General features: G+C 43.8%; 1 protein-coding gene across 5 annotated transcripts in view; it reads left to right on the forward strand.

Moving 5' to 3' along the window:
* The first annotated feature begins 2,019 nt into the window (after window positions 1-2,019).
* Window positions 2,020-26,753, forward strand: part of bcl2l1 (BCL2 like 1) — a 30,874-nt gene continuing 6,140 nt past the window's right edge. Inside the window, exons 1-2 of one of the 5 annotated variants that reach the window (XM_035644039.2) lie at window positions 2,020-2,147; window positions 7,938-8,685. In XM_035644039.2, coding sequence (XP_035499932.1) covers window positions 8,131-8,685 — 555 coding nt within the window. In that variant the 5' untranslated portion in view covers window positions 2,020-2,147; window positions 7,938-8,130. Of the gene's footprint in view, window positions 2,148-4,040; window positions 4,239-4,350; window positions 4,575-5,200; window positions 5,356-7,937; window positions 8,686-26,753 lie in introns of those variants that run through there. The other 4 variants (XM_035644042.2, XM_035644041.2, XM_035644043.2 and 1 more) reach the window with 4 other exon arrangements.

A 26,753-nucleotide genomic window follows, 5' to 3' on the forward strand; every position in this document is an offset into this window, starting at 1 on the left:
GAAGTGTGGAGGGTGGATCTCCAGTGACCATACATAAAGAAGGCCAGGGGGGGGCACTGCGCTCAAAGTGGTAGCAGGCCTGAGGCGCGCTGCAGTTTAGGGGGTAACAAAGGTTACCATGGAGACCTCTCACATCCTTTGTGAGGGTAAACAAAATTGGATGCTGTCTGTCAGCTGCCGCACGGGCCCCTGTTCAGACTCAGAGATTGCCATGTTATTGATCCATAAACCAGTGAGTAGATGGACAAACCATAAGGAGATGTGTTTAAGTCAACTCTTAAATAATCCATGTGGGGTAAGATGAGTGGCTCCAGCAAACTAGCTCATGTTTAGCTAGTTAGCGCTAACGCTAAACACTGGAGACTCCTGTCCTGCTACTAGCCGGCTAGTTGTCAGCAAGTCCGGGGGAGGAGTCGCAAATACACTGCCGAGAAGTTAGCTTTAGGTTGGTAATGTGACAGACGGTGACAGCTATCTCACCGAGCCCTCACCAGTGCTTTCACTTAGGGACCATCAATAAATACCTCTTTGAAAAGATTTTTTTTTCAATAGCTTCCAGGTCACATGACCCACTGGAGTTATTTGTTATATTTTGTTATATTTGTTACAATGTTATATGAGACAAATAGGGCACATCTTTTTTATTGGACTTTATTGCTTTGCATACTTGACAAACTGGTTAAAACAATGTTTTGCCCATATTCCGCTGTTAGATTCAGAGTAAATTAACTTTTCAGTTGTCTTCTATTTCCTATCATTTAAAATGTCATATTGAGATTAAGAGATTAAACAGTTTCTTCATGGCCACTTAAAACAAGTTAACAGTTGTAAATCCACCAGTTAATAGTGATTTATAAAACAAGCTACATCATTTCACATTTAGTGGAGACATTTTACAACCTTTTATCCCATTGGAATCGTGGTTCTGGCCACTTTGAGTGTAAAGCCAACATTTACATGCCCTTTCACAAAAAAATGAGCAAAAAGAGACAAAGGAGCTCTTTAAAGGCAGGGCTATCGGTGTCTCACTTTTACACGCCGTCTGCATTGTCATCAGAACATGCGTACCACGTTTCCACAAAGATTGACCACAAGAAAGAAAGAAAGAAAGACCACAAAATTGTAGAAATGTCAGGTTATAATAACACAGTAGTGCCCCCTGTAGGCAGAATTGTATGAAAATGTACAAACTTATGCAGGGGAGATGTACATACAACATGTCAACGTTTGGTTCCAATTGAGTCTAGCATTGAAGCATTGAAGCAATGTGGTTTGTACCAAGATTTGGAAGTGTGAATGCTGCAGCATTGTGGCTCTACACTCGTGCAACACGCTTTTGCATGCATGTTATCACATCTCCTGGAATTCCAACGATGGTGGGCAACAATCTAACATCTCATATATTGTCTTTGATTTGACACTTTTAAAGCATTTAAATGCTTCTTTTCAGAAGCTGGAACCTGCAGATGTCTGGTATTTTTTTAAGGTGAAAATGATTATTATTTTTAAAACGGATACCTGTGTGATTTATGCTTTTCCATTTGATTCAATATATTCAAGCACTGGTGATATTAATAAATTAATAAATTAATTACAATACATTTCTGTGCAGCATTTTGCTGTTTAAGTTTTTGTGGTACAGTTTGGTACAGTTAAATATTTCAGTGCTTTAATTACAGTTCATATAAGTTGAATACAGTAACTCAGATATCCTTACTTAAAGTATTCATTATTATGAATTAAATTTGCCGGATTTCAGCACTCTGTACGCTGCCCTTCCAGGACTAAAATAGGGATAGGTGTGCTACATATAAATTGTGTTTCCCTTTATATGAAGTATTACTTTTCAAAACCAGTGTTATGGGTCTAGAATTTAGTGCAGTTGTAAAATGAAAACTAAAATAAAATCAATACATTTACACTATGATGCAAATGTGATCATCCCCACTGGTGCAATGATCAAAGGATCAAAGCCACACACCCCATGTGATCTGTGATGTCATAGCATATAACAGGTAGTGAATCCTCTCAGAATCTCATTTGAATCATAGCAGACACAGAGGCGACACACTGAGTTACTTGATCACTTTTGGAAGTATTAAACCGGACCTAGACCACCAACTGGAAAGACGAACACAATTTCTGAGGTATGTCTGAGGCAGACAACACGATAAGAATGAACATATTCATTGGTTCACGGTTTGCCCATGCGAATTGTCAAGTCTCCTGGAATTCTAAATATTCAAAATTTTATATTCTATATTCGATTCTGTCCTAAATTCTAAAGATTGTGGGCAACAACATAACTTCTCATGTATTTTCTATGATTTTAAACATTTAAATGCTGCGGTTAATTTAAATCAGGTTATAGGGTTATGGTTTTGGTAAGGGTAAGGAAAGGTTTCCTTGTCATTGCACACGGCATATTGTCACATCTCCTGGAACTGTTAAGTATTTCTAATTATTATGAATGAACAATTCAGAATGACCTCATTACACATAAACTACTTATTTTTTAGCAGCAGAAACAATTTGACACCACTTTAACTTCTGTTCAAAATAGTTTGATCGTCATCAGAAAAAACGACAAAAATACTCATTCAATAATAAACCTAACAAATGTGCTTATTTGTCGTATATCTTTGGGCTGACTTTAAATATCAAAAAAATATTTTGAGTGGTTGTTTTCTATTCTAGTTATTTGTTCATATTATTTACATATAATTTTTTGAAAAGCAGATTTGACATGCTGCTTATACCGAATTAACTGCAGGTATCAGAGTTTATTCTCATATCATATTAAGAGCTTTATTAATGTTTTTGACGATGTTGACGATAACACACCGGTTTACACTTGTGATTACTTTCACTGCAAACAAATGAACCATGGCACACCTTAAGCCCACCCTCACTATCTGGCAGAGTTCAACTAATGCAATGTTTTTTGTTAGTGAGGGAAGTAAAACAGATTGACAAAAGCAAACCCTCAAAACATATTAATCAAACCACAAAATTAATCATATGGCAAGAGCAGCAAATGGCCCACTGATGCTCTGGTACGGTGAGCTACATCCACACAGACCGACTACCAGCCGTCTTCCAGCGAGCAGGGAAGCGGGTCGGTTTTCCTGCACTGAAGCATCCCTCTGCACGCCAGCATGGAATGAGGTGTGCACAATCTTCCTCACTCCGCCGGCCTGAGCCCCAAAAACCGCTACAGTTCCTCCTGCCGGTAGCCCTATATCTGCTACATTTCGTAATTGGGGCACCTCCCCTTTTTTTACTCTGTGACACCCGCCACACATAGGCCCCTGATCTTCCCAGAATAAATAAGACACATCATGTGTGTCAATGAGGCCTTTAAACCAATCTGGGCAAAGTTCTGTCATCACAGAGGTGGCTACCAGCTGCTGCAGCTTGAGGAGTACAACTGACGCCATCTCACCGCCGCAGCCGTCTTGCTCCTGAGATATTTAACTGCACAACGTCACCGTGACAAAATCTCTATAGTCATGGGCGGCACCAGGGTGTAGCTTGGCTATAGCATCACCAAGATTTGACATAATAACACCTCACACCAACAATTTTCATTTAATGATGGTTTCATTGACTTTTAGCAAAACCAACATGAAACCATGCGTAGTGTGATAATAATAATAATAATAATAATAATAATATTACATTTCATTTATAGAGCACTTTTCATTGCTAAAAGCAATCTCAAAGTGCAATGTAGTCTCGCGACAGGGCTCAGTGGTCCTGACTTGCAACACCATTCTGTCACATAGCAACTACTAAGCAACAGCAGTGTAAAAAAAAAATTCCTGGCGCTACCCATGCTTATGTTCATTTGTTGAAAATTTGGATTGGAATTTGTTGATGGTCCCTAAATGAAAGGTGGGATAGCCGTCGTGTCCGCGACAATCGGTGTCTGTATGTGAATTGTCCAACCTTAAACTAACTTCACCACGGTCGCAAATACCATTTTCTGGTGAAGAGACAGCACTTGTCGTAGAGTACCCCCCCCTCGCTCTCTCTGGCCGGACTTCACCTGAACGCAGTCGGACTGACGTGTTGAAGTTACGCAGGGTGCGTAGCTGTGGGCGGATCCGCGGTAGCCAGTAGCAGCTAGCCAGGGCAGGCTAGCAATGACGGATGGCATTACTCCTGCCGGGGTCTGGATTCTGAGACGCCAGACAACGATTTTGTGGAGAACACCATTCAAGTAAGAGCTTCAGGTTCGTCTGCGAATCTACCCTCCGATGGCCGTGTTCATATCGCTGGTGAAACTGTGCGAGGAGTAAAGCGTAGGAGGAGGGGGGTGGTGGGTTTTCCTCCCAGGATTCAGTCAGAGTAAGGAGGTCGACAGATTTGGAAGAATGCGTAACCATAATTTAGCTTCCTGCTAGCCTCTCTCCACCGAGTTGTATTATGCGAATGCACGAGCAGGCTGCACTGAATGGTTTGACCACTGCGCATACACCTCTCCAGGTTTACAGCAAGCGAATGTGCAACCACACCAACACTGTAGTAGGTTATTTGACAGTGACAGCCATCTTCAGCAGCCACCTACGGTAAGGGAGCAGACGGAGCTCTGTGTGTGTGTGTGTGTGTGTGTGTGTGTGTTGCTTTGCCCTGAAATCAGCTTTGCAATGCTGCTTCCTACGTGTGGCACAGTCGTTGTAAAGCTGGAGCAGAGGGTGGTGTCGCAAAGTGTTTCTTCGTGTTAGTGTGCTGCCGTTGAAAGGTCTCAGCCCAGTGTTTGTAACAGGAGAACGGGATGGCTTGTGCTGCCTTCAGGGGCTCCCACCGAGCCCGTTAATTCGCGAGCAACGTTCACAGCCGGACGGCGTAAAGGAGAAGCGCGTCAGTGAATGCACCAAACAAAATAAGGCGTGTGAGAGGTCCAATGGGAACAAAAGGGTGCTAGTGTAGTCGGACGTCCCCCACCACTTATTACTATGGAAACAAGTATTAAGTAAGTAAGTGTTCTTATCTGTTCTAAAACTGATAGAAGAGATTATGGTGTGGTCCCAGGTTATACTAGCCGATGGAGTTTTTCCTCGTTTAGGGATTTTAGAGACAGTACAAACGAGGATCGACGGTTAACCGGATATCTCGGAAGGCGTCCTGTTACGTAATAGAGGAGGGCTGGGCATGCGATGGAGGAGGAGGAGGCGGGGGGCGTGGGAGGATCCGTTCACACACTCTTTCACACAAAGTGGCCTATCTAACATTCCTGGCTCGTGACAGCTTCTGTATAGACGGACACAGACAGACAGACAGGTTCGGGACGTTTCGACAGAGGGAAACAAATCGAGGATAACTCCCGTGCGATTTCACTCGTTACCGCGGGTAAGACGCTCGCGTTGGTCCGTTGACACGGTCTGCATCGCCGGACTGAGTGGATCCTCTGACGCGCGCACACGGGGCTGACAGACTGGAGCTCGCAGGCAGATCGGTGCGGTCCGGTCGCACCCGCGGCTGCCTTATCGACGAGTCACAGTCCAGGTTCCACGAGCTCCGCCTCTGCTTTTGCTTTTTCATTCGAGTGCCCGTTTGAGCGCACGTCGTCGTGCATGTTGTGTTCAGGCGCTGCTCCCTGGTCGCGGCGCCTCGGTGTTCCCGTAGGAGCTGCGCGGTGTTTACGTCAGCGCCGCGCTATTGGAACCCGAGCCACGTGTTGGGAGCGCGGGGCCATGTGGCCGTAGTAAACACTCGACTGCTCTGTGGCCGCGCGGGTCTCCGTCTGAGATGACTCGTACACCAACCAGGTCGTCGGCTGAGCGCTGGGACTTTGGAAGAGGTTGACGTGTCGGGGTTAGGCTGGAGGCAGAGCAGTTTGCTCGTTCGCCCGGCGGAGACCGGACCGGGCTTCCTTTGTGCCTGTTTATGGAGAATAGTTGTGTACTATGTAACGTCAGCAGCGCTGTTTGCGCGGAGCTCCCCTCGATCTGCCGCGCACACTAATTGTTGGCTCCCACTGCCGATTATCGGCTTAAATGTCAGAATAGTTAGAGGAAAGGTCAGGTGGTCACGTGACGACCAACAGGCGGTCGGGGATCGTCGACAGGTCCTGTTCCGACCACAGCCCGCACGGGGTGTGCAGACACCCCGGCCCAGCTCGACACAGTGACAGGCAGCAGGGGACGACGGAAGGTATCCGTCGCCCAGCTGCACCCTCGTGTTGTCTTTTGTTCCAGGGATGTAGGCCCAGCTTAACTGGGATTTGATGGCTGCGGGTTATGGACATTAATGTTTGATGAAGTTAAGTTTTACCATACATCTTGGTATGGATGTCAAGCTGTTGTAAGAGCTGTGAAAGAGTGTTTTTTCGCTGGAAAATGTTGCGCTTTCTGGGGGGGCGACAAGTTATGATTATTTTATAGAAATGAATTTTGGGGATATAATCTAACGAACCGATTCACCACTTTTTCTGTAAAATGTCTGAAAATTGTTGAAAACCCCAAACAATCTCCTGAAGTGATGTCATCTTATGCCCTTGTTCGCCGACCTGCAGTTCAAACCTATGATGTATTACATTTATTGTTGCATAGGACAGAAATGGGCAGCAAATGATCACAAAGTACAAATTGGAACTAGGTAGTGTTTGGGATTATTTTTCTTAAAAAAAGATTTGTGGATTCACTCTTAAATGATAAATCAATTCAGCTTCAGCTGAGGGGATTTTTGTTTGTGTATCAACAATATTAATTAATAAATCAATCAATATCTCTATTTTCAGGGCCACCTTTTCAATGTATAAACAATTGTGACATTTTGAATGCTTTTTTTTTGCACAAAAGTAGTTTTTGCAATCCTCATATATCAATTGTCAATAATGTGCTCAGCTCAGCTTACTTTTGACCCTTTCATACTGGAGTGCTGTCGAGGGTTAAACCCTGTGTCACTCTTAACGTAAGACTGCAATTGCAGTTTCATACATCAATGCTTAACCGCCGACGGTAGTTTATCTTGTATTGACATGTTCAAACCAAAGCGGAGTAGTGTCAGACCAGAGTTAGACCCAGAATGGAAGCAGTGATGTGAGGCTGTAATGATGATGTGTATGAATGCATGCAGACCAACCTCCAGCAAAGATAATCGGTCCTCCAACACAGCCGGTTCAGGGCGGGAATGTTGTGCCTTCATTGTTCCATTTTGAAGCTAGTCACAGAGCCGGATTGACATCTCGGGCAACAGGATGGCAACACTGATTACGCTATGCAATCTAAAAATCCCTTACTGGGGCAGCAATATGCCGACTTGTTGCCATTCTATTTCATATGGTGACTCAAGGGACTCTCTCTCTCTGTCTGCGTGTGTGCGTGTGTGTGTGTGTGTGTGTGTGTGTGTGTGTGTGTGTGTGTGTGTGTGTGTGTGTGTGTGTGTGTGTGTGTGTGTGTGTGTGTGTGTGTGTGTGTGTGTGTGTGTGTGTGTGTGTGTGTGTGTGTGTGTGTGTGTGTGTGTGTGTGTGTGTGTGTGTGTGTGTGTGTGTGACAGTAAAAGAGACAGCCTAGAGCTGAGATAAACAGAGTGCCTAAAAGCTCAGACAGGAGGTCAGAGATCATTGATTAGGAGGTGGTGGTGGTCTGCACGGATCCTAGGGCCACTGTGTCCCTCTGATCGCTCATCACCGAAACCTCACCTTCCTCACACCACCCCTTCCTTTGTCTGTCTCTACCACAAGCGCACGCACGCACACGCACGCACACACAACACACTACTACTCTCTCTACCATTGTCTCATTAATATCATTGCCATCTGCTCCATATGTAACAGCCCAATTAGAGAGAAGCACTCTGACCCCACCTGTCCAAATTTAATTTGAATGTCTCCGACCATCCCTGCACACTACCCCTTTCCCTCACACCTATAACCAGCGCGTTCTTATAGGCTGTCCAGACTTTGACCTTTTATTGTCGTTTCTCCACAGGGCCTGAGTGGATTCGTCAGCTTTTCTGTAGGTTTGGCTTTCACCCCCAAAGTCTCCTCTGGATATCAGCTGACCATGGTTGTCTGAACAGAGGAAAGCAGGGAGAAAGCCTGGCACAGCGAGCATTCACTCTAACACAGTGAGGAGTGGGGAAGTACCGGAGCGAAGAGAAAAGGCTAATTTAAACACAAAAATGTCTCAGAACAAAGAACTGGTGGTTTTCTACATACAGTATAAACTCTCCCAGAGGAAATATCCTCTCAACCATATGGGACTTAATGAGCCTCCGAACAGGACTGATCGGGGGGAGGCAGGTTTGGGGGAGGAACAGCAGACAGCGCCGCATGCCAACGGAACTCTAAACGGCGTGAATCCCGGGACCCCCCCAGAGTCCCCACTGCGGCTGCAACGGTTGCCTTCATCGCCGAGCCTGGATGCAGTAAAAGAGGCCCTTCGGGACTCGGCCAACGAGTTTGAGCTGCGGTACGCGCGCGCCTTCAGCGATCTGCACAACCAGCTGCACATCACGCCGGCCACGGCCTACCAAAGCTTCGAGAGTGTGATGAACGAGGTGTTCCGGGACGGCGTCAACTGGGGCCGCATCATAGGGCTTTTTGCATTTGGCGGGGCGCTGAGTGTGGAGTGTGTGGAGAAGGAGATGAGTTCGCTGGTGGGCAGGATCGTTGAGTGGATGACGGTGTACCTAGACAACAACATCCAGCCCTGGATCCAAAGTCAAGGAGGATGGGTGAGTCTCTCTCTCTCTCTCTTGCTCTCGCTCTCTCTCTCTCTCTCTCTCTCACTCTCACACACACACTTAATGAATACCCCCCATGAGACCAGGACCCTTCAGCATCACAGCGTTCAGTTATATAGGTAAGCTAAACTGAGGTCGTGGTCAGGAGGAAAATATGGATAAAGCATTTGTTTTTTCAACTAGTTTTTGAAATGTGTTCGGATGCTTGTATGGTTGTATGCACCATAACATCTCTCACTTACTTTTAAAGTAAGGTTTTCCTCAGGTTTATTGATGTATTGAATGCATCATGTGTGCGTTGGTCAGCTGTGCTTCTGTCTGGACAGTGAGGCTTGGCTGTATGCACGGAGTGACCTCCAGTGACACCTCAAATTTGGTTGCGAGTTCTATCTCACATGGGACAGAAAAATCCAGAGCATAACGATTTTTTTAACTAGGAAAAAAACGTGACAAGGTTGAAGGAAAAACCCCCCTTCAGATTAGATTTGATAGAGCAGTAAAAAGGCAGAGCACATGGTATCAAAAAGCATCTGTGATTAAAAACGGTAAAACATAATGTTTGTTTGTGTGTTCAGCAGCTGGTTTCAGCTGTTCTCTAATTGATCAGCAGCATGGAGCTCAATGGGCTGAGTCGAAGTGGGGGGCTTAACAGGCTACATCAGGGCTTTGTAGCTGTGCGGCGCCTGCCTGGGGATCGAAGATCTCGCATCACAGGGTGGGATGAAGTCCAGGGTTTTTACAGATAGCCCTTTGTTTTACTCCAGTCAGTTGATTGGCTCTATGCTTTGCTTTTTTTTTTCTTCCACTATCTGTTCGTTTTTTCCCCTTTTGTCCACAGCTGCATGTATGAAAGCTCTGTTTTTTTTTTTCTTGTTTTATTTTCTGGGGTCAGCTCGAAAGTGGGCCGTATTGTACCTGACTACCCCTGTGTGTGTGTGTGTGTGTGCGTGTGTGTGTGCGTGCACGCGCTCATGCACTCTTCGTGCACAGTAAAGGTCAGCTCTTTTCCTTTGTGCTGACCATTTACTGGTATGAAGCGAGGGGGGAGCGAGGGGAGGGGCTGTTTATATTCACCCCAGCGCTACATAACACCGGGTCGAAGGTTGATCCTATGGAAGCTGACATACCATTGGCTGAAACCGTGTACCTAGAAAAAAAATCCAATTGGGCAGAGCATGGCTTTGTTGTCGTGTGTGTTTACTGTCGACTTCAAATATATTTATTTATTTCAGCGTTGGGCTGAAACGTGGAGATAACGCAGAGATGGAGGAGGTTGAGGGGTTTGGCAGAATGACGATATGGAAACAGGTGACGGGATGACACTGATGTTGTGGGATCCTCATGAACTGCTGCGGGAGGTCCACTCTCATAAATGCGCTGTAGCGCTGATGTGTGTAGCCATGCTAGAGGCATCACCGCTGTGGTCCACACTGAAATATCTATTGGGTACAGTGTCTTGATGGGCCAGTAGTACAGAACCCTCAACCCCAACGCCAAACACAGTGGCAAAATGAACAAAGAAAGTAGGTAATTTAGACAGAAAAAATTACATACGAATAGGTTACTGATAACCTTTCTGTTAAGACTTTAATATATGATAAGTATATGGCAAGATGGGCAAAATGTAAATCACATGTAATTAAGTAGAAGTGTGACATGTGGTGTGCGTCAGCGTCCCCGCAGCTCAAAATCCTATTTGCGTTCCGGTGGCTGTATATTACACCATGAAAAGAAACTGGTTGTATATGGTCGCTGTGACCCTTATGACATTTATTAAAAGGACGAAGGAAGACTAATGTACCGACAGTTTGTTTAGATTTTTATTGTATTCTTGTTTTGTATCATTCTCAAAATGTTTAATAAAATGTAATAGATTACTGATATGTACATTTTTTAATAGCGTGTAAGATAGGAACGTTGCATAACATACCTTACAATCAATCTGGCTCAGGTGAGTGATACACTCTCCACAAATTCTGTAAAGGGGGGCCAGGGTTTCAATACGTGTCCCGGGTGGTGGTATTGTTGTCTATTGTATCCCAACGTCTCTGTGGAATGGAATCATGTTGAGCATTTCCATGTCCCAGAGATTAAATGAGGTACGTTTCACGAACATTACCTGCTCAACATGTTCGTATCGGGATATTAGCATTTAGCTCAAACAGCTGCGATACTACATAATCTCTGGATGGCTAAAAATGCAGAAATTGAATGTAAAATAGTATTTTTCCTTAATGTGATAATGATTAAATTGTCTTTTCATAGCTGTTTGTACAATTTTTCATAGAAAATGTTCTGGGTGAAAATGGATCAGCCTTGAAGAGGGTCATCTAAAAGGTTAAACTAAAGCTGACCACTAATAAATAATTTTAACGTTGTAAAAACAACACATCTGTCATGTGCAGCTCATGTCATTTTCAAAACAATCGAGGCGCCCACACACTCTCTCCCTCAAACACACACAAACACCCAGACACATTTTAAATGCTGCTACAGTTGGCTTAGCAACCACAAGTTGGGCTAATAACATCAGTTAACACGTCGTCGTTGCTTGCGGTTTCTTGCTTGCATGTCAGTGTAACCCGGACGCAGAGAAGTGAATGACTTCATCAGGAATTGTTGAATGGATCAGCATGAACCAGTATCCTCTGGTATGGTTTCACTTCTCCTTCCATTCTCCTGAGCACATGATGCCACATCCTTCCCTCGCAAAGCTTCGTATAATTCACTTTTTTTTTTTTCACTTCTTCCCGTTGATTCAGTGTCTTGGTGCTGGGAGAGAGGGCATGTGTCCCGTGTCAGTTGTTCATAGGTTGCCACAGGGGTATTCCCGGTGAGCCGCAGCGCTCTCTGTAGAATATTCAGTTCAGTAGGTGGTTTACTACAAGAGTCATATCATCTCTTATCAGTCCTGTCACTCACTGCTTTTCCCCTCTTTGTCCCAGTACCTTCACTTTCTCTTTTTTTTTCGTGGTTCAACTGTTCAAAGCCAACCCAGACTTTCCCTGAAACGCACCAGAGTCTCTTAGTAAACCCACATGAGACTGTTGTTTTTCTTTCTTTCTGCCCTTTATTCCCCTTTCTCTGTCTTTCTTTCTTTCTGCCTTCCTTCCTTCGTTCCCTCCCCTGATGCCTCCTCACAGGGATGTCGCACAGAGCCGTTGGCAGATGTTGGAACCTTTGTGTGGCTGTGAGGCAGGTGTGCCCTTAGTGTTAGCTGATGAAATACCAGTCTGCTCTTAACAGCAGCAAGGTCACTTACTCCCCCTTCCCCCCAGCGAACGCTCCGTCTCACCGTCTAATAATTTATTTTTAAATATTTACTGTTTGGAAGGGTTGTGATAGAGAGGACAGTTTTGTTTGAGGGTGATTCAATACATGATAAAATATGATGTAAACGGATGATTTAAACCAATGTTGTGAAGCTAATCTTAAGGTCAAATGTGCAGTATTTGTTTAAGATCCATAATCTGTCACCTAAGAAGAGACTCCAACATTACAGCATTACACTCACAACCTAACGCCTTATTAGAAAAGCAATAACGATAATAATATTTTTTCCATTTTATGACTGCACAGGAATGCACCATTCTGCACAGAGCTGAAGTAATAAGGTGCATAATTGATAGAAGAATGACAAAATATTAACTGGCAACTTTTTTTCGAAAATCAAATGAATAGTTTTTAGTTATTCATGGGTTGAATAAAACAAGCACTTGAGTCACAATGTGCTCTTTGATCTTCACAATTCTCTGACATTTTATAGACAAAATATTTGATCGATTCATCTGCCAATTTTGAAAAAAAATCACAAGTTATAAGTGGAGGCCATGCTACTGAGAAGCTGTTATGAAGTCCACGTAAACACTTCTACACACACCACGTTACAGCCTTTTGGGCATGTGAAATAGTTGAGGTGTCAGTCGAGTATTGAGAAGTGAAAGGTGTTTTTGCTCAGCAGTACAAATCTTGCTGTCATAAAACCGCAGCACAAACGATCCTGCCGCAGCTTTTTTTGAGCTCCCACTGTCCAGGATGCTGAGATTTGGTATTTGATGGCAGCTCGGAAGATGTGAGATGAATATGCTCAGACATACTCTCCTCGCTGCAGCATGTGGTTTCAGAAGCAGCGCGGGACTGCAGCCACGTATTGTCAGGAGATAAACCTCCTCGGCAGACAGCAGAGGTAGAGACGGTGCCATCGACCTAATAACGCTGTTTCCAGCAGAGCAGGCGATGGCAGTGATTACTCAGTGAAGATTGAGCCGCCCCAGGGTGGGGGTACAGGGTTATTACCAATTATAGATGAATAATGTCTCGACCTGCTATTGAGGGAAACAATGTTTTCCCCCCCCCCCTCTGACAGACTAATAAAGGCTTAACTCATTTAGAAGAACCACACTGCCACGGTGTGGGGAAGCTTGTCTGGAGCTGTGTGTGCGCGTGTGTGGTGGGGGGGTACAGAAGCAGGAGAATAGAAGAGACCATTAGCCCAGTTGTTTTTCTTTGTGGTGTCGCTGGTCTCTGTAAGGTCAAAGAAAAGTTAACTAGAAGAAAAATGTCTTTGATATATGCAGTTTTCAGCACTAGCACTTCAAGTCTTGTGATCCCCTATATTTTTCTCATCCTCAAGAAATCCCATAAACACAAACATTAATGACCTGATCACTGAGCTTACCCAAAGCCTGACATTCATACCGGCTGACATGTTCCTTCTTTACCAAGAGCACACAACTGGTGGTGGTTTCCCCTTTGGGCTGAGATATATCGATATCTTTTGATGATATGTTAAGAGATTGACTAACATGTTGTTTGTTTTGGCCTATTTCATTCCACATCCAGTAGTTTATATCTATGTGTGTGATTATGACATGCAAAACAGGCTGTAGTGTAAAGTGGGTTAGACACAGAGTCTGCAACTAAAGGCCTATGGAGGGTTCGTCCATTGACTTGTTTTGACAAGGGAAACACCTGAGCTTCCTTTGTGCCATTTTCCTTAGCAGACTTATTTATACATACACACACACGGACACACACACTCTCTCTCTCTCTCTCTCTCTCTCTCTCTGTCTCTGTAATTAACATGCACATAGGATAGGCAGTTAGATCCACAGAGTCGTCTGTCAGACTGCCCTATTGAAGAAAAGCAGGAAATCTCACCCTTGGGACCTATCCAGTCTGCCTCTCTCTCTCTCTCTCTCTCTCTCTCTCTCACACAACCCCCACTTCATCTCCTATACGTCCCTCCCTCTGTTTCTCCTCTGCGTGCACGCCTCCCCCTGCCACCAGTCGATATTTGTCCCTTATTTTTCTATCTGCTCCTCCCCTCTTCCCCTCCTCTTCCCCCCTCTTGCTCTATCAATCATTTTTGAGCTCCTTCATTTCCCACCTTGCCTGCCCTTCCTCTGCTTTCCTTTCTCCTTTTCATCCCTTACCCACCCTCCATCCCTATATCCATCTCTGTACTACAGACTAGTGGCCAAACATATTACAGGTCAGACATGCCCTATTCCTCTCGGCGTTTACCCCGTGTACCCATCTTCCAATGCTTCTTCCTATGTTTGTCAGGTTGTTTATTAAAAAAGATAAACTGATTTCCTCCGACTTGATCCCTTGCTCACCCACCAATGCACCTGCCACCATCCCTTCACTCTACCATCATCCCTCTTTTACCCCCCTCTCATCTCTCTCCATCTCATCCTCCTCCTCTTCCCTTTATCGCTAATGGCTCACGTGTGACTAATTAGGAGAGATTTGTTTTCTTTTTGTCGTTGTTGTAGTTTTACTGGGCTTTGTTTTTAGGGACGGTGTTGTTGCTATTTTCATCGAGGGAAGTTTCCATGAACTGATTCACACATGGCACGAGTGGTGTTGTCTAGTGCGTTTGAGCGTTTTATTGTATGTTGGCGTGCTGCAGAGGGGAGGGGACGGCGGCAAGTCAGACTGGTCATGTGACTACCTCAAACAAAGGACTGGTGGCCACACACACACACACACACACACACACACACACACACACACACACACACACACACACACACACACACACACACACACACACACACACACACACACACACACAGACACAGAGGAATTTGCTGTACTGGCTATTTAGTTGTGCCCACAGGTGTTGCCGTCGCTTTGCATGCAGAGCCATCTCTGAAAAGGACGCAATTTTGACTTTGTCTCATTCTTTAATTTGCGACACATACAATACGCACGCGCGCACACACACACTGCTCCTGCAATCCCTTTTTTTTGCATTGGATCCATGGCAGCCCTTTTTTTTCGGGCGCTGTCAATCAACACCTCTGTGGTGGGCGGCTCTATGCAGATTGATCGTTAGAGATCCGTGACGTGCGTGCGTGCGTGTGTGTGTGTGTTGCTGCACGCGCGCGCGGCTGTACTCAATGGTGTGTGTCAGAGCCACAGCTTGAAAATGACAACAAACAGATTGTATGATTCAGTTGCCTCCAGCTCCATGACAAGAACATCAGCCATGTTGTGTGTTGGTCGTGTTTACATGAGTGCAAGTGCAGGTGTCCCACTTGTAAACACAGTCATTTGCCTCTAAGGAGAAGGAGTTGGTGCAAAAGCATGAGAACACAACCAAACTGCAGATGTAGACCGAATCGACGTGCGTGCGTGCGTTTACTTCTGTCAGTTGTGTGTGACGGTCCCTGGAGCCCTGGAGCACACACACAGCAGTGAAATATTATTACAGACTCTAATGACCACATTTGTAGCATTTACACTGCATCTAAATCTCTTTATCTGTGTCTTCTCTCTCTCATTTGGAAACACACACATTGTTGTCATAGCAGCGAGACGCCGGTATGAGCTATTAGAGCAGCGTTTGACAGACAGGGAGGCATCAGGCTTCCACTGTAGTGCACCGGTTACGTGCCCCCCCAGAATTGTCTGGCAGTGCATGGAAGCCGAGAATGGAGAAGACGAGGGTATAGGGGGCAGATGCAGGTGGCACGAAGGCAGGCGAGAGATGAAGACGAGGCTGGTGGTGACTCAGCTAGTCGAGGATGCAGCATGCGGGCCAGTGGGTTACGCTGCGCGCACGGTGTGGTGCACATTTCTATATGCCGCGTGAACAGCTGTAGGTCTGTAGAGCAGAGTGAAGATGCGGCATTCGGCTGCCTGCGTGCTGCTCCACTTCTCCAAGGCTTAGTGTTGAAATCAGGTCACGAGTGACACCCTCCCCCGCTTCCATCTCCCTCTTATTTCTCCCATCTATTGCTGTCTACTTGCCCCCTCATTTTTTTAACCCCTCTCCTCTAGCCCACGTCTCTGTTTCCTCCTGTGCCAGATTCTTAAAAAAAAATCCACCTTCTCTCTTCATGCAGCAGAGTGAATCCCTCTCCTTTGATTGCGTTTCATTCCTCTTCATCCTTCACTCTTTGTCGCTTCCCCACTCTCTCCTCTCTGTTTCTCTCTCTACGCCTCATATCTGTGATCAGATTATGGGGCATATCACGGGATTACTGAGTCTCATGGCATGTATTAAAGTGGGAGAGCTGAGGGATGGATAGAGAGGCTTGATGAGTATTTCATGGTAATGCAGCAGCCGATCTCGTACAGCACGAGGACTAAACGATGATAAAGAGCATCAAGGCCATCATCGTTAACTTCATATGGGCTTGTTTGAATGGCCGTGGGGGCAAAGTAATAAAGACAAAGCATATCTTCAGCAGCTCCGCAATAAGAGAGCGGATAATAGAAAGAGAGAACCAAAACGGCCGGTGCATGGCCTATAGATATGCATCTGTTGCTGAAGGGAGTTTCTTTCATGTCATCAGACTTTGTGAAAATGTACAGTAAGAAACAGGAAGTGTAGTTTCCATTTTCAGTCTGTCTGCGAGCCTCTCTGCGAGCCTCTCCTCCACCACTTGCTCCTCTTTCCACATACTTCTCTCCTCACGTTTCCCCCTTTTCAGTTTCTAGTCATTTTTTTAATCGGCTTTTTTGTTTTTACTCATCAGCCTGTTCCAACCCTCTGTTGTAGTTTCCTCCCATTAATCTTTCTGATTCTGTCCCACTCCCTGCCCGTCTTTGTGTCTTTCACTGCATCCCGATCCGTCTTGTTCATCTCTCCTCCAGACAGATGGCAGGTCTCAGGGTCACGTCGAGGTGTCTGGGTGGCGTGAGGGCCTGCAGGGTGGAGGGTTGTACTGCTGAAGACATCCAGTCAGAGAAACCCTGTCTTCTTTACCTCTCCTCTGTGTGTAGTGTGTCTGTGTGTGCACGCACTGACAGAATTGGGTTTTGTGGAGAGAAACAGCCCCCAGAGTGGGACTGGGAACAGATTGGAGTCTGAGCCTCCATGTCCGGACTCATTAATCTTCTCTTTAATTCATGGCCTCACCGCCGGCTCAACATGTGCGCGCACACACACACACACACACACACACACACACACACACACACACACACACACACACACACACACACACACACACACAGAGCTCTGAGGTCCAAAAACAGAAGAAAGAGTACTTCAGAGATACACTGCTTCTGGCACAAACACCATCAAGTGTCCGATTTAATATTTCACTTTCCAAATTTTGCCTGCTTCGATCCATCCCACTTCAAACCAGGTCTGTCGCCCCCCTGCCCCTCCCCTTGGATGCCAACATTGTGATTTGGTTGGCAGTGATCAGGAGTGTAAAATAGCTAAATGACTGATGGAATGTAAAACCTACCATGCAGGTTTCGGTTGTGCTGTGAAGCTGCTTATCCGTCTTCCTGGTGCCAGTTGGAGTTGTTTTAAAAGCCTGGCTGAACTCCAGGTCTCCATGAGGGTCATGCAGAGGTTTTTTATTAAGTTCTTATCAAACATCTTTCTGCGCAACTCTGCTCCTGGACCCTAAGCTTCATCAACAGCTGTGTGACACTTTGTGCGCGTGGCTGCTACTCGTCAGCTTGTCACTTAATATTCCAAGTTTCCGAGCAGTGCATCAGAAAAAATAAGCGGAGAGGAACTGCATCAACTGACATTCCATGTCAAATTACTACATTGAGCAGTCGAAGAAATGTTCCAGCAATATCAAACATGCACATTTAAAGCATTTGTGATCCAAAAGGAGGCTCTCCTCTTCAGGGATCAGCCAGCATAATATATATTTTTCATATTTTTGCTGCGTGTGACTTTCCTCTGTGTGAGTGTTAGCTTGAGCTGTCATTGTTTTCAGATTGGACCTGATCCACATTTTACTTGACTTTGCTCCTGTTAGTATTATCTCATACAGAATCTATTATCTGCAAGATTTTTGCCTTCTAGCTGCTTACAGGTCATCAGCTAGAGTTGTAAGATCTGACTGTGCTGTAGGGTGGTCTGCTCCACTCAGTGCTCAGCACTGCAGTGATTCCTTCCTGTCTTGGTCATGTTGAAGCTTTAGCAGTCGGCCTGACGTCCCTGCCTCTCAAAATGCCTGGACAATTGTGATAAGCATGAAAAAGCGGCCAAAGGCCTTGAGGAGGAGCAGGAAGAGATGCTACTTGTGGAGATAATGAGGACATTGATAAGGGAGGAGGAACAGGCCCACGCTTTGTGGCTTGTTTTTCTGACTAGACACAGATTTGTTGGTGTAAGGGTTGAAACTGACTGATCCTGCAACTACTAAATCACTAGAATAATAAAAAAAACACATTTGTCAACAATTAATATAACAATTGATGGTGATGATAATGTTTATTAGGATGAAGAATATGAGGTGATTTTGCATTTGGATTCCCATTCTTCCTTGCTGATCCTGTAAAGCTCAGTGTTTTTTGAAATCTTCACATCTCTCTTGAGATGATGTTGCATTCAAGGACATTCAGAGACTTCTTGTGAGGTCACTCCAGCGTTGTTCAGGTGGTTAAGTCGACAACCGCTGCTAGGCAACGGCAACAGGGTAACGTTTCTGTCGATCTGTAGAAGCCACAGATGCTAACAATTTAGCAAGCTAGCAATTGTGTAACAAAATGGAGGAATCCATTGCCCATCCAGGTGTATTGACAGAGAGAAAAGGCTGTTAGGTTATCTACATTTAAACTTATAAAATTACAAAAAATATATATTTTACAACTAGAATTACATTTTTTAAATAATCGCCAAAAGAAAAATGAACTGCGTTGTCTCCACCATTTTTGAAAACATCAGCAAAGGCGTCATATCTCTTGAACTGTTAGCTTTCATAAAATCCAGAGGTCGAAGGTCATGAATACCACATGAGAGCTCTTCTCTAGAACACAGTAAACACCCAGTTTAAAGGCAGCATGAAGGCTGTGTTCACTCTGAAGCAGGTTTTCTTTTTCAAGAAATAGCTGTTCAGGACAAAGAGTCCAGTGTTGGTCTCATCAGGCCAGAGAACGGTTGTTGTCATGATCTCAGAGTCCTTTCAGTGCCTTGTACGCACTCCAAGTGTTACCCATAAGTGGCCTCAGTGTCCACTCTACCATAAAGGACTGAGGGACACCGTTTTCTTCCAGGAGTTTTCTATCGTTGGCTAGATATATATACCCTGATGGAATTTGATTGCAGGAAGAAATGACCCAGCTCAGGCTTTAATTCTGACTAGCAGTGTTAATTGTGGGAACCTGTGTACACAGGTGTGTTCTTCTGAATCCTGTCCGGTCAAGTGGGTATTGCCACAGATGCTCTCACATCAGGCCAAAAAGAAAAAAAGGAGTAATCAAACCAAACAGGAAGCAACTGTGCTCAGTTTGAAATAAACACAAGGAGTCTGAAATACTGTTTGTGCATAAGATATATTACAACTACGTCATTAATGGGATTGTTAATGTTTGTGTATGTTTAGATATATAATCTCAAATTCAGTGTTTTTCACTCTCTGTTAATCTGCTGTTAGTTTCGATCTTGCCGAGTCATTGACTGATCCTGTGATCCCCTCCCGGACTCTTTGGTGCGATATAAGGCAGAGGTCACGGCACACAAACGCACACATGCGCACAAATATTGCATTTACTCACTGAACTTGTTACTTTATCTACACTCCCTCTGCTTGTATGACATCATCTTGTTTCAGCAGGCAGGACATCGTGTCACCTGCGTCTGTTGCTCCTTTCAGCCGCTATTTCATCGGTCACGCAGTCAACAGTGAAATTACTCAACTCACAAAAATACATGATGTCTTGTGTTCCACACTGTGCTCTGGGCTCGGGGACACTGCACTGGCCACACACTGTTTACGTGTACACATCCCAAGTGTTGCAACTTACAGGAAGTTTTGTCGAGCGCCAGCCAGGGCTGATGACATTTGTAAATGACCCAGCTCCTTCACCTTTTGACACTCGGGGAAGGGCCCTACTTTGGGTCACTCACTCCTTGTGAACTTGCTTTCTCACTTTTGGGGTTTCTAATCTGTTTTCCTTATGGTTTCCCCCTATCAAAATTTTGTGTTTCAGTCTAACCTAGCCATCCAAGATGAAGTATCCTTTAAAGCCATTCCTCTGTAATACTGTCTTCATTGATAGGCAGGCCTCTCAATGAAGCCAGGATAGATTTGATGTTGTCTAGAAAAAGTTGTCAGTCTGCTTGTCAGAATGTTTGCCTTAGATCTAGTCTAGTAGAGAAAGGGACAGTATATTCAGTATCAGTACACACACACACACATACAGGATATGACCTTCACAACACATTCACAGGGAATTCCATAGAAACGGTGTCACGTGGTGAAGGTTTGGCACTGAGACCGTGTTCTGATTTGAAACCCATATCAAAACCGCAGATTCTTAGAAAACACAAAACTGACAGATTTTCCACACTTTCGCACATCATTACAAGTTTGAGAGCCAGAGTCAAAAGCAAAATCAAATGGTTTTTTTTGTTAAAAGCTAAAAACACCAAAAACATTTCTGTCTCTTCATTAAAAAAAAGTATAGCCACTTTTGATTTGTTTATTCCCACAATGCCTCACAGATCATGACCTCCAACAGTTCCTGTAAACCTTGTGAGCTCATTTGTCCCCTTTCTCTGGATGGAAATGGTACAGAGCTGGTTGCTCTAGATTGTTTTTGTCAAGTCACTGCTATTCAGAGGGAGTGTTTGTGCGTGCACACACACACACACACACACACACACACACACACACACACACACACACACACACACAAAGAGGCCTTTATTTGTGAAAGTGTGTATGTGTGTGTGTGTCTAGTCTTTATCTTTTTTTGTCAGAACCCAGAACTTTAATTTTCTATGTAGTTTTACTGAATTCTCCAGATTCTTCCCCGCACCTTCAGCATCCTCTCTAGTGTCAGCACCGTTTCATCACAGCCACCATCTCTGCGTCTTTAAGCCAGTTTCCAGACGCCAAATGTCACACGCATACATGCAGGTTGCTAGATTGAAAGCGAGCTGTCGCCATCAGATGTGTCACAGAGGGACTGGCACTTACATATACAGTTCAACCTTAAAATTCACAACAAACCTGACTTAATAAATGACTTAATCAATCTTTTTGGGGTTTTTTTATTAAACAAATGAATCTTTTGGTGCATATAATGTGACAGATACATCTTCAGTCAAGCCCCCTCATACTAGATTTCAGTTTTTATAATAATATCTTAATTATTACATACAACTATCACAATGTTAATCACAGCAAGCTTAAACTCTAAGATGGAGAGGGAAAAACAAGAAGCTGTACACAGTGGAGATCTACTGTTTACACACGGGCTGTGTGGGAAATCCATGACTGTGATATATTCCATAGAAACAACAAGAACTCTGAGTGTGTGTTGTTGAGATCAGAGAGAACAGTTGTGAAGTTTCTCCTAAATGTGCATGATGCCATCATGGCAATGTCCCCCAGGGCAGTTATTTTTGGCTAACAAGACCTGAACGATCAAAACGAATGAGGAGGAGTCCCAACTGAACTTTTATAGGCACATTAAAACGTCATATTTAGAAGTTTAGAGTTTGCTTTAAAATTAGGCTTGAAAAGTTTTCCTCCCACAAGATGTACTTCTACTACACCTAAGCAATGTTTCACATCACCAACTTCTTATACAAAGGTTCGTTACTTGACGCCATCAGCTCATCCCACCAGAGCTCTTGAATAAATGTGAGAGTTATGCCTGGTGTTTGAATAAATAGAGCTAATGCATCACACAAGTTTTTCTCTTATATCCTCTTCTTCCATTTATCAAGGCTGTCGGCAGCGGCTGCCACAATAGTACAAACATGTCATGAACCTCAGCGGTGCGTTTGGGTCAGTGCAACAACATCATTGGCTTGCTATGTTTCCTGAGTTCGGCAAATGATGGTTTTGTTTTAAGGGGGAGGTGGGACATATGTCATACAACCGCCATCTTTGGCCTTACAGATTATTGTAGTCTGGATTCTTCCAAGTGGTTTGTCTCCTCCCTGATAACGTCTGTGGTTTGACAACGATTGCGCATATGATTGCTAATATTAACACTATACACTTTTTTCAAAGTATCCTTAAGCTATTGAATTTCAATCCGTCTTCAGCCTCATTTTGCCTAAAAGGAAGAGGATGTGGGTAGTTAATCTGTGTGTGTGTGTGTGTGTGTGTGTGTGTGTGTGTGTGTGTGTGTGTGTGTGTGTGTGTGTGTGTGTGTGTGTGTGTGTGTGTGTGTGTGTGTGTGTGTGTGTGTGTGTGTGTGTGTGTGTGTGTGTGTGTGTGTGTGTGTGTGTGTGTGTGTGTGTGTGTCGTGTTCAGGGGGTTTCAATATCAGGGGATTTGAGTGTTGCAGCTTGTTATGGTGCAACACTGGAGCAACCGACAAGTCGGTGCTGATCAATGGGAAGCTACTGCAAATGATCGTTAAAACGCTGCTTTCTCCACATGTAGTATTGGGCCATTTGTCAGCCACGAAGTCGGACCTACAGGCCCAAACACACATCACACACCCGCTAATCAGCTGCTTTCTGGTAGCCGTGGCAACCAACTGCAGAATCTCATTCCCTGTGCCCCTTCAATATTTCTCTCTCTTATACCCAACCTCTTACCTTTCATGAACTAATCTTTCTTTCATCTGTTTTTTTCCTTGGCTAACAAGTTAAGAAAGTTAAAGAAGTAGACAGACCGAGAAAAAAAAGCAAGACCTGAAAGCACTCTGCAGGCCGCTGCCTAGCACCTGATTTCCTCTGGGAACTTAGCAGTGATAAAGAAATAAAGGCGTGACCGTGTCAAAGAGAAAGGAAGGGAGCAGATAAAGACGGGGTTTACCTGTCGGGTGGGACCGGGCGGAAACGGAGCGTTTCAAACCAGCACTGTTACCTTGATGTGTGAACAGTCACTCATTGTGTTGATGGCAATAAAAATTCTGGTCTTTTATAGTTTCTGATTCCCTGATTCATAATTTTAGACGGCATGTTTTCCTTGGCTGTAGGCACATCACCTGATTGATAAACTAGGCAGATGCTACCATTCAATGCCAAATATGACCACAATAAGCTTATGATGCTGCTTGTTAACTGTTCATTTGACATTTTTACTGCATTCAAAATTCCAACTTTTATTTTATTTGTGAAAATATTCTGTGCGTTGCTGCCGAAATAAATTTTAAAATAGGAAAATGGAAGAAAACTAGCAAAAACACTTCAGACACTGAAAAACAAACTTAATACACTGAAAAACTATTGAATGGTCAGTTTGAATATATTTATTTGTATGTATGGAAGTTAATTGTTTTCTAGTAGTCTGTAATAAGATTAATGGATACGTCTGGGGATTGTCTATATTTTGTCATCACCAGCAAATCGCATGTAAAATCTAAACCAACTGTGAATATATCCTACTAAAAAGTGTGTGTATCAAAGCCTGATATACCTTCCTCTTCTTGGCCATATGTTCCATTGTTCAAAAACTATTAATACACTTGCTCTGTGTGACATGTACATAAACATGACCACTGTAGAGACACTGTCCTTGTGCCTGAAACGCTCACTAGAGCACCAAATATGTATTAATCCACAGCTGAAAATAGTCCCCATCAAATGCACTATTTTCCTCTTTTCTTTACAGTCCCTGGCTTCTTCTTTTTTAGCTGGCATATATTTTTGAAATGTTTTTAAAGAGTGGGAACCAATGGGCTTGGTTAGACAGACTGGTAAGTGGAGAGGGTTGAGGGATGGAATAGTGCACTGTTGGTTTTGTAATTCAAAAGAACTTATGAGCACTGGAGGATCCATCTTCTGTACTGTACCACGCACAGTAAGACAGGACTGAGGATATGAAATCTAAAAACTACTTTTGACAGCTTTTAAGGCAGCATGTCTATTGCATCCCCTGACAGTGCCACGTTATCAGTACACACAGCTAGCTTCATGATGCCCACTGCACGGTAACATGTCTTGACATGTCTTTTTTTTACATAGGTGCCAGTCACCATCACAAGGAGCTGCGCTTTTGTTCTCTACACCCACATTCCTCACATTGTTCTAGGTTTCACAGGAAAAACACTTAACGGGCCGCAGTAAAGCACTGACTCGCATTACTTAATGTGCACTATGGTGTAATCACCCTACGTCATTATTTACTTCAGCACATCTATCGGCCCCTTGTGGGTAATTCCACTTTCTCTACTTTATAGAAGCTAAGTGGTCGTGATACTTAAAAGCAACTTTCCTCTTGCACGGTTTTCAACCCAGTCTCTTGTTACACACTGTCACACACTCACCGTGACTGCAGTTTATCACACCGTGTTGTCATCGGTGCCATAAGTTATATCAACAGTCTTTTCTGAAACTGGTCATGTGCGGTTTCAAGGCCATTAGGAAGTCAAAAGTGAAGCTGAAGACAAACATTTAATCTTGGCAGCTTCCTCAAACACAGAGGAGGAAGAGAGTGTGATTCCTCTCAGTGATGAACAAGGCCCTGGTAGAGAGGGTCCCCGTGTGAGGCCAAACTGCTCCAGTAGAATTTCTTGCCTTTAGCGAGGCAGCCAGGCGTCCCGTGAGGCTCCCAAACCTGCTCCCCTGTTACACCAAGTTACATATTTACAAATTCCTCAGATGCTGCTCTTTGACTGAGTCAACACACAAGTGTAAATGCCTCTCAGGGATGTTTGGCAGGTGCTTATTTAGACTGAAGCCATGAATGAAAGGAGCTAATGTGAGACCAGCTTTGCTCTTTCTCTCTAGGGCCCGCTTACAGTTTTGGTTTTCATCTATGACTACAGCTTATGTTACTGTCAAATAGAACATCTAGGTTTGGGTTAGGGACATGTCAACACTGTGGCTCACAGATGTGTTTCCTAATAAGCTTTTATCTCTTTGACACAGTGACAGTCAGGACTGTGCATCACGCTGATTTCCCCAAATCGATTTTTGACTCAATTTGATTTGGCATATTTCAGTTACATTAGGGCTGAACGATACGCAAAAAAATCATAATCATTGCAAATATTTTGACAGCTATCGCAGTTGCGAGAAATCATGATTTTAGTGGGAATAGTGATGTTTGCATTTCACTTTTATTGAAAAAATATATAAAAGCTGCGATGATATTGATTTTTGCTTGTGTCTGTACCAAACAAGCATTTTCCCTGACCTCTAAAGAATATGAGCTATAGGTATATAGGTATCGACAATGATTCTTCATAATGGTTTGGTTTAAATAGATATGAAAGAGATTCTCAGAGAGCTGATGCTGTCAACGGTACAAGGACGGCTCTAACCTTATGCATGTGTATATACAAAAATTAACCCCAAAGCAGTTACATTAGTGTATTATCATAATTTAACATGATCAACAAGTGCCACCAGTGTTGTCCGAGGCACAGAGGTTGCGGAGCAGGGATAGTACACTAGGACTGCAACTAACTATTATTTTATTAATTGATTAACCTGTTGATTATTTTCTCGATTAATCTATTAGTTGTTAAGTCCATAAAATGAAATAAAATTGTGAAAAATTAAGATTGTGTTCCCCAAATCCCAAGACAATGTTTTTTTTTCTAAACATCAAATATATTTAGTTAACTGTCATAAAGGAGCAAATTTGAGAAGCTGAAATAAGAGAATTTTGACTTTTTTCCCCATAAAAACTACTTGAACCGATTAATCGATTATCAAAATAGTTGGCGATCAATTTAGTAATCGATTACTAATTGATTATTCGATAAACTGTTGCAACTCTACAGTACACTACTTTATGGATCAACATCAGATCATTCAAATGGGGATTGATTTGAATTACAAAATCTATAATTTCTATTTCACAATACTTGTTGGCTTTTCTTTTTTTCATGAAATTTGTTGACAGTAACAAAACTATACATGGCACCAGGCGTATTGTGGTGAAAGACTCTGGAAATGAGCCTGAAAGTAAACCTGACATGGATCATGCAAATCGAACTGTGAAAAATTGTTTCAACACCATTGTGATATCATATTCTTGTGATGATGCGCATGGCGAGCTGCAAGTCATCTTAGGAGTGATGTCACCACTTCACCATCTCCCCCCTTATCTTCCACCAGCATATTCAGGGCCTGCGTGTTCTTAGAAATTTTAGCAGTGAGGTCAGATTAGCTTCCTCAGAAGCCCGACTCAGCATTATGTTTCTGCAGACATGACACCACACGCACTCATGTATTATTTACAAGTTACTAGTGTCACTGTGCACACGTTTCCTGAGAACTCAGAGACCAGACAGGATTATTGTTCAGGGTTTAGCCTTTTTTTTTGCGGCGGCCCAGGTGTGATGATGATGATGATGATGAGGAGGAGGATGATGATATCACGCATCAGGCAGCCAGAGACAGTGGGGCGTGAAAGGAGCTACACGCCAAACATCTGTGATCAAAAGGAAAATCACAATGACGTAAAACCCCTGGAATGACTCAGGAATGAAACGCCTACGCCTCACTCCTCATCCTCCCTCAATTAATTTTCGTGTAAACCACCTCTGACTTGGGACGGTCACTCCCCCTTTACTTCTTCATCTCACTCATTATGTCCGTGTGGGCCGAAACTCGCCACCCCTCCCCTACAGCAGTGTATTAGAGCGTTTAAGGAGGTGGTTAATTTCTTATTGATCCCGGTGATATTATAAAAACTCATGAATTTGCA

The sequence above is a fragment of the Scophthalmus maximus genome, chromosome 3 (genome assembly GCF_022379125.1).
Source record: "Scophthalmus maximus strain ysfricsl-2021 chromosome 3, ASM2237912v1, whole genome shotgun sequence".
In the NCBI taxonomy this organism is placed as follows: Eukaryota; Metazoa; Chordata; class Actinopteri; order Pleuronectiformes; family Scophthalmidae; genus Scophthalmus; species Scophthalmus maximus.